Below are 9,373 nucleotides of genomic sequence, written 5' to 3'. Positions count from 1 at the left end.
TATTTTTTTTTTTCCTCACCATGGCACATACCCTCCCCAATGTCCATCAGCCAGCTACCCCATCCCTCCCACTCCTCTTCCCTCCAGCAACCCTCAGTTTGTTTCCCGAGATAAAGTCTCTTATGGTTTGTCTCCCTCTCTGGTTTCATCTTGTTTCATTTTTTTCCCTCCATTCCCCTATGAATTTATTTTTGTGTATGGTGTAAGAAAGTGGTCCAGTTGCATTTGTTTGCATGTTGCTATCCAGTTTCCCAAACACCATTTGTTGAAAAGACTTCTTCCCATTGGATATAAAAATTGCATTATTTATTGTTATAAAATACTCAGACCTCATGATATTCTTCCTGATTGTCCAATACTGTTGATAAAATGAATACTATATCGAAACAAAAAATGACAAGTCATGTCAGTAATATCCAGTAGAATAAACTTGATTGGCTAAGTAAACTTCCTTTTCATTCTGATTTTCAAATGCTCTGCATCATTAGACAACTGGCAGAAATGAAAGCAGGAAAGAGAAAAGGAGAAAAATAAAACAATGGGATGAAAGAAAATAAATGTTACAGAAATGAGAGTTGGAGATGAAGTAAAAGGGGAAAAAAGACCACATATTATGTACAGGTCATGGATAGGACATGGTAACTAAAGTCAGAGAAAGTGAATCCTGAGGAAGTCACCAATGATAATGAATGAGACTTTCACATTTCCCCAATCATCAATGTTCCTATTAACTTCTTCTGATAAAGATATATATTTCTAATAAAAAATGCAGAGAATGAGCTCGATATAATAGTTGAGAAAATGTTATGTAGTTTTTTTCATATAGAAATGGCAGCTTAGTAAACAATGTTCAAAATGTTCTTCAAGAATTATATATATAATTAGATGTTCTGTAGTTGTCAGGTACTGTGGACACCTAAAAAAAGAAAAAAAAAAAAAGAAGAAGAAAGAAAATGCACCATATTTATTTAGTGTCAGTGAATATTCCACCTTAAAGAAATAACATTCTTTTCTTTGAGAGGGCAAATGGACTGTGAACAAATGAAATACTAAAACAACAAGGTGAACAATGAGCTATTTAGGTAAAGCTGCACATATAATGGCTGATATGTCTAAACAAAATAAGTTTCCTCAAAAAAAACCCCAAAAAGCAAAACAAAAAATTCAACAGTTTATATTTTGTGTGTGTGCACGTGGCAGCAATAGCAGCAGAGACCGAGAAAGTAAGAGGTTCCTTTCCCTGGATATGAAGGATGTTTGAACAGTACAGCTTTACTTTCTCGAGGATTACCAGCTTTTGACTTACTTTCTATCTTAATTTTGCTAGACACTGATAATTATATTCTTCCTAGAGAAACTCTTTCATCCTAATTTCTGGTTACCATTCTTTTCCTTCCTTTGCCAATCTTCATTAAACTCTCTTGATTCTTCAGATTCTCTATCATAAATAGCCTCAAGACTTGGTGATAGAACACTAAAGATGCAGAAAACTTCTTCCAATCCTTTATATTTCAAGTGGCAGACTTTAAAAATTTTTTTATTTAATTCTAGTTAGTTAACATACAGTGCAATATCGGTTTCAGTAGAATTCAGTGTTTCATCACTTACAACACCCAGTAAGGAGAAGACCCCTTAATCAAAGGGTCTAATCCAGATCTCTACTTATTCCACAAGACATCCTTAAACTGACATTCTGCTATACCTTGACAATCAACGTATTTAAAATAAAACTCTTTATCACTTTTGCTTCACTTTCCATCTTTCATTTGTACTTCTGTTTTCTTGGGTATTTTTGGAAAAGCATTTATTTTTTCTTTTCTTCCACTCCTAAACTTTGTATAATGAAACTCCAATTCATTCTCAAACCTTTCCCCTCATGCTTATGTACAATGAAGCAATTTTTATTTTACCAGGTGATCTAATATTTGGTTGTATACTGTCCTGTCTTCTCATTGGTTAATGTATATATGATTCCCTTTTTAAGTGAGTTGCAAGCCCTTCAGAAATGTAATTTCTTAAGCATTACCTAAGTAATTTGAGTTCTCAAAACCATAAAAATTTGCAAAATTTTTAGTTACTGACTGAGGATCTGGAAAAAAATCATTAATGATAAAATGACTTTTTTTTTTTAACCTTTTATCTGTTGTTATAGCATTATAGATACAGAGCCAATGCATATACCCCAATTTTCTCTTGAAATCACTGGGAAAGTGAATCTTATTTACTTGCCTTGTCCTCCAAGTGCAATTCCAAAAAGCGTAGATAAGCAACAGGTGCAAATGCATCAGCTGAATGTGTGACCACTTCTGATGAATCCCTAAAACATAAAAATTTTATAATGTGTTTATTTACTACGTAAATTGTGGCAAATTGTTCTCTGCTAGTGACTAGAAGAGACCCCAAATCCTACTTTTGTATTTATTTCCACTGGTAAACAATATGTAGTGATTAACATCTATTTTTAAGAATTCAATATTTTATTGGGAAAAGGATGGAGGATACTAAATTTACAAGAAAAAGTAAAGACGCTTTTGTCTTTATAATGACATAGTTCAACTTTCAGGTTCACTCAAAGCTCTCTGAACAGTTTAAAGACTTAAAATTCCTATTCAATTTCATTTTCACAAATTTGCTTGGTAGGGGCTAACCATTAAACAATAGCACTTTATCTTCATTATTCCTTTCATTTTCAAGAGGTAATTCATTCAGTGTTTCACACAAAATCTCAATTATCCTTCACAAAAGCAGTACTGGTGACGGTTTTAAGCTCTAGGTGAACTCTTCACACTGCAATATCATTGCTATTAAAATTGATTGTCTGACATAGTAATTACCACATTCAGGTAAAATGGTATGAACTGCTTGCTGGCACCATATGGATACATGTAAATTAACTGAACTTTTATCAAAGATACCCTGTAAAGCGCATATGAATAACTAAGATTATGTGTGAAGTTCTAATAACTAATTATTTTTTATTGTTGTTTATTAAGAAAGCAATAGTGTTTTGCATTTCAACTAAATTTTAAAAATAGAATTTCTCCGTATCTCTTTAATGCCTTGGGAACTAGTTCCATTATTTATATTAATACATTGTTAGCATTTTAACCTTTGTAGGATAGCAAAACAAATTGTTAACTTTATTTGACTTTGTCACTAATGTAAGATATTTTTGAGTAAACTTTTATAATGTAAAGTTATTTAGTGGCAATAAAAGGAACCTCAAAATACTTGGCTCCAGAATATTAAATTTTCATGGACAAAATCTGTTTACTTTCCCCTTTGAAAGATCAGAGATAGAGAAAAAAAAATATGGTGATTAAAAGAGTCAGCTACTATTCATGAACCTTTAATATCAAATATGCCTCTTGTTAATGCTTACAAAAAAATAACATTAAAAAGGGCTTCAGTGACATTACAAGGAAAGCAACTTATGTTATAAAAGAAACAGAATTATTAAACAGTCAGGATCCTGACAGAAAGATATAACCTGCTTTCACAGGCACATCAACCAAAAGATGTCTTTGGTATAATGAAGAGGAGAAAGAGAAAGTAAAGAGGCTGGCTTGCTTTCTCACACCTGCCCCCCTGGCTTGTTAGCCCTAATCTTGTTTTTCCTACTTATCCCAAAACTGCTTGTTCTGGTCATATCTTAGATCATCGATCAGATGCAGATTCCAATTCCTATGCACAACCTTACTCTTACATTAAATTTCAATCTCCCTGTTCCTGATCTCAGCCTTGGAAACTGACTCTGAACCTCAATTATGCCTAATCTAGGCAGCTTGGTTTTGATATCCTTGACAATGGAGTGAACCAAAACTATAATTAACCCAGAACCAATGCTATGTCAGTAGAAAGGGTTTTGGGCCCTCCCTTCTCATGCCAGTTATCTGCACTCGAAACTGAAGGTTGACAGCAAATAGCTCATTTAATTAACGTAATTACTGCATTCTGAATAAAGATGGTTATCCAGAGAAAATATAGAATATTCTAAGCACTAAATAGAGAAGAATATGATTTTTACGGTTTCTATTAAACCCGTAATCTTTTGTTGACTAACATCATTTCATTCACTTATACAAAGTCAAACAACTGGAAGAGACTAGATCTCAAATGAACAGTTTTTAGTTTCAAACAGAATAATGCCACTATTGCTCTTCTTCTCCCTTTCAGACACTCAACTGAAACTCAGCTTTCAAGGATCTTTGGTTTCTACTTCACGGATTTCTCTGAAACCTAGAGTAGGAACTGTTGAAATGTCCTTAGAGTGACCCAGAAAATTAAGACCAATTGTGCCACAGCAAAAATGCTTTCCAGTTGGTGTTCTCCTCCCCTTTCCCTGTTAATACAAATAGTCAGTCTGGGCACTACTTCTTATACAACCAAGGCTTCTTGGTAGCCTCGGGGGCTAGCCCATGTTTCCTTTCACTGTTCCATTAGGCCTACCCCTAGGTACAACTTCAAAAGGACAGCTGAGTCAGGCCAGGTTCTCATGGTGTGAGGTCAGGCCCTATCCCCTCACTTCAGAACAAAAAAAACCTGACATTGTCTCTTCAGACAGCCATGGTCTTTGTTCCAATCATTCCTCTGAGAGAATAACATATACAGATATTCCCTGTGGACTCACACTTGTCCTCATAGACATCTTCAGTAACATTTCTGTGAAGCCTTCCTTGACATTTTCTAATAGTCCTTACTTGTCTTCTTTTATGTGCTTTTGTATGTGTTCACAGGCCTTTCATTGCACATCCACTACATTACAATTATGTGTTTGTATGCTCATCTTTCTTCTTAGAGAAAAAAAAACTTCTACAGAGAAGTTTTGATCACCTTTGTGTGACTTCCCCCACCCCACCCCTCTTGGCTCAGTACAGAGTACACTGTCTGGTATTTCATCAGACTTTTGTTCAATAAATGATTATAGTTGAAATTTTGTTAATTATCTTCACATTACATACTACTGAATTCTCATAAACCCACACTGATTTTTAAAATTACCTATCTTTTCATGAATAGATACCTTCTCATATGTGTACATTGCATGTATACATGTACATATATATACATGCACACACACCAATGTACCATATGCTATCTTCTAGCATAATAAAGATAACACTTAATAGGTCTAAACGCCTGGGTGGCTCAGTTGGTTGGACGACTGCCTTCGGCTCAGGGTGTGATCCTGGAGTCCCGGGATCGAGTCCCACATCGGGCTCCCAGCTCCATGGGGAGTCTGCTTCGCTCTCTGACCTTCTCCTCGCTCATGCTCTCTCTCACTGTCTCTCTCTCTCAAATAAATAAATAAATAAAATCTTTAAAAAAAAAATAAACATTTAAATATAAGGAAAATAGTTTGTAAGTTTAAATAAATCCCACATAATACAGGATAGATGTCAGAAGGTAGGTAAGTACTTGATTCATCCCCACTGCTAAATGCCACATTGTGATGCCCTGTGCTGAATTATGCCTTGAGTGGGTAGAAAATAGGAGTAGGTGGGAAAAATGAGTACAAAGTGTTTTAACCACAGAATTTAGTATTTCCTTCCTTCCCCCCCTCCCTTCATCCATCCCATGTGTAGCAACTTTATTAGTGTATTAATATTAATAATGCAAATGAAAGATGGGGATGTACTGAATACTGACATTTTGAAAATATGTTCATTAATAGAAGAAAATCACTTTCATTAATACAACATTAAGAGTTCTGTTCTTATGTCTGATAAATACACACATGTATTTTAAAGTAAGAAGTAATAAAAAAGTAGGCTCTTTATTTGAGGACCTTCAATTGCCCCACTATTATCCTCCTTTCAGAAAGGTTAAGCTGTAATTGTTTTCCTCAAGGCCTCTCAGAAAAAAACCCTTCACTCTCTGAACTAAAAATCTCTATCTAAAAGTGAGTAATCACATATTAATTGACATGAAAAGTGAATTGTAAAATGCTCCTTGAGAAAATTTTTAAATTACTTCCAGACAAAGACTGCTACATCAGTCTTTCCTGCAAGATTTTAAAAAATGTTAATTGGGACAAAATGTATCTTATAGTAAACTTCTAGAACCACCCCAATTTCTCTAAATTACTTCGATTCAATCTGTGTTTATGAAGGAAAAAAAAAAGCCCTAATAATAATCAAGTCATTTTGCAGGTAAAAGTTTATTTTTTCTCCCCTTAGAGGTGATCTCTTTTTCATCAAAACAATTTCAATCAGACATTTGAAATGGGATTCCTAATAATCAATTAGCTTTATGCCAATTGTGGCAGACCACAGAACAGGGGAAATGTTAATTTGTCCAAGAATGAATTCAAAGTTACCAGATCCAGTATTATTAATAGTCAGTTTTTAACAGACAGTTATAAGAACTTATCTTTTAGTTGTATCATCTCTAAATAAAGTAACTTTCAGGGGCGCCTGGGTGGCTCAGTGGGTTAAGCTGCTGCCTTCAGCTCGGGTCATGATCTCAGGGTCCTGGGATGGAGTCCCGTATCGGGCTCTCTGCTCAGTAGGGAGACTCTCTCTCTGCCTGCCTCTCTGCCTACTTGTGATCTCTCTCTGTCAAATAAATAAATAAAATCTTTTAATAAAAAAAAAAATAAAGTAACTTTCATTTACATACAGTTTTAGAATGTGCAATGTATATTCACTCCCAGTATCACATTTAGTGCTTATCAGGTAGGTATGATGATGACATTTTCTATTTTAAAGTGGAGGAAAGATTTTATATCTAATAGGTGACATGCTTTTTCCACAAACTAGGATATGTTCCAACCTATCACCTCCAATTACAACCTAAAAAGGAACACATAGAAGTAAGTGGAAATGGGATAAAATTTTAAAAACAATAAATGACTGATTAATTCAACAATATTTAACAAACACTTATCAGTGACAACTATGTGTTCTAAGAGTTTAGGAATGAGAACAAGCACTAGAAGGGATGGCAACAGAAGCTTTTAAAAATGGAAGGACTTTACAGCATAGGAAAGATAGTCAGTGGTACTGTAGTAGTAGTGCTGTATGGTGACAGAGGGTGGCCATACTTGTGATGGGCAGAGCAGCACTTATAGACTTGTTGAATTGCTAGGTTGTACACCTGAAAGTAACATAATGTAGCATCGTGTGTCAACTATATTTCAATTAAAAAGAAAAAAAAAGAAGGATTTGGCAAAGAGGAGAAAAATGGGAAGGCAAGCTAGAGAAAAGGCATCAAATAAAAAAGTTATGAAGATAAGGTGAGGCATAGCCTATGAAGAAAGAAGCACAGAATATGTTTAAGCATCAGAATTAGATGAGTGATGAACTGATAAATGAGCAGGAATGAAAAGACAGTGCTTCCTCTGTGCTCTCAAGATACACACCTGTATATATTAGCACTTATGTAGTTGACACCTGTCTCTCCTGTTATGAGAAAAACTTCTACAGAGCAGAGCAGTAGCTTGCAGAGTTCCACCCATACAATTCACCTCAATAAATGATTATTCAATTGAACTAAACATTTCAGCACTAAGAGTTTAAATATACCTCCCCTGACATCCGTCTCTAAAAATAGCATGACTGATTTCTCCCATGGCATTGTCTTGGCCAGGCTTAGGTTCCCTTGTCTACAAATGAAGTCTACAATAGTTTCAGTTTTCAGGTCTAAAGCACTATAATAAGCGGACCTTCTTCTGCTTATATAGTGTAAAGCAGTACATCTCTTATAATTCTAGGTTCTAAAGAGTTTTAGAACCTCAAGTTGTCAAATAAATGGGAAAAATTGTATTCTTTGGCATTTTCTCCTTAGCATGTCTTTTTTTTTTTTACAAATTTAGTCTCATATTAATAAGTAAATATACTGTAAGTTCCCCCATTATACTATATGTCACCTGCACATGCGAATACTCTACTTGAATAATAGAACGGTATTTTCTTCTGGAAGTAAGACCTAATGTACATTTCATTCATGAATTATTTTGTGATCACAGTAGCCAGAAGAATGGTCTCTACATATGAACTTATAACTTTTATCCCTTATCATCTTGTATCTTAATTGTACATAGATGTGTCTTCCACTCAACCTCTGAAGGCAGAAGCTATCTTTGAACATCAACAGTGCCCAGTAGAATGCTTTAGACATAATAGGTACTTGATAAATATTTGTGAAATAAATTCTGTCAATGATTATTAATGGAAAAGAAGTTAGAAAAACATGAAAGTAAGAGTGGATGAATATTACATATACGATAATGAAAATGTCTTGGCCATGTTTCATTAGAATAAACGTATTTTTAAAAAAAATTTATTTATTTATTTGACAGAGATCACAGGCAGGCAGAGAGGCAGGCAGAGAGAGAGGAGGAAGCAGGCTCCCCGCAGAGCAGAGAGCCCAATGTGGGGCTCGATCCCAGGACTCTGGGATCATGACCTGAGCAGAAGGCAGAGGCTTAACCCACTTAGCCACCCAGGTGTCCCAATAAACGTATTTTTTAGAAAATTCACATAGAGTTATCTTAATTTTATTTCTCTCTCTCTCTCTCTCTTTTTTTTTTTAAATTTTATTTGTCAGGGAGAGAATGAGAGAGCAAGAGAACACAAACAGGAGGTGGGCAGAGGGAGAAGCAGGCACCTAGCCGAGCAAGGAGCCTGATGCAGGACTCAATCCCATGATCCTAGGATCACGACCTGAGCTTAAGACAGACACTAAACGACTGAGCCACCCAGGCATTCCATTTTAATATTCTTAGATCACTCCTTCACTCATTATTATGTACAAAGAAATCACCCCTTAGTGGTGAACATGTTGAAGTTGTCCACTCGAAATAGGATGCCAGTCTTTCATCAGATGTGGTTCCTGAAGTCGAGCATAATTCTGCCAATCCTTCCCAAGAATAAGAGCTTAGAAAAAGCAGATCAAGTGCTCTCTTAGCATAGGAGAAGAGGAACACAAATTAGAGTATAGATAACAACGTTAACATACTGCAAAAAAAAAAAAAAGGAAGTTCTTGTTTTTCACTACACTAATTTTAACAATCTATGGCAAAGAAATCACAGTGCTTGCCAAAAACTGAATTCACTCAAAAACAAAGTTTATATGTAAAAATAACCCCAAATAATAAAAAGAGAAATGTTTAGCATTACTATTCCAAGTTGTAAAAGCCAAGAAAGAGGAAAAAGAGGATGGAGTTAATGGAACCCACAGGCTACTGATGTGGCAGTTTATCAAATGTAGCTGTAATGAAAGATAAATAATACAGGCAATTCACACTTCATGAAAGGATAAAAGTGTCAGTGTGTAGGTACCAGTTTTACTGCAGGGCATAATCAGCAAGTAAACGAAAGTGCAATATCTAAAAAGTTTATAGCCTTCTATGAAGGCCTCGTCTTGTCAG

At 35.1% G+C, this 9,373-nt stretch overlaps 1 protein-coding gene across 1 annotated transcript in view; it reads right to left on the bottom strand.

Annotated features, from left to right (window-relative positions):
* Positions 1-284: 284 nt before the first annotated feature.
* Positions 285-9,373, bottom strand: part of DPH6 (diphthamine biosynthesis 6) — a 175,955-nt gene continuing 166,866 nt past the window's right edge. The window contains exons 8-9 of the mRNA XM_044230901.1: positions 2,230-2,317; positions 285-916 (exon numbers count right to left, since the gene is read on the bottom strand). Of these exons, the coding sequence (XP_044086836.1) occupies positions 863-916; positions 2,230-2,317 (142 nt within the window). The 3' untranslated portion in view covers positions 285-862. The remainder of the gene's footprint in view (positions 917-2,229; positions 2,318-9,373) is intronic.

This window comes from Neovison vison, chromosome 13, assembly GCF_020171115.1.
Source record: "Neovison vison isolate M4711 chromosome 13, ASM_NN_V1, whole genome shotgun sequence".
NCBI classification, from domain to species: domain Eukaryota; kingdom Metazoa; phylum Chordata; class Mammalia; order Carnivora; family Mustelidae; genus Neogale; species Neogale vison.
This window is presented reverse-complemented; position numbering and strand designations above follow the sequence as displayed.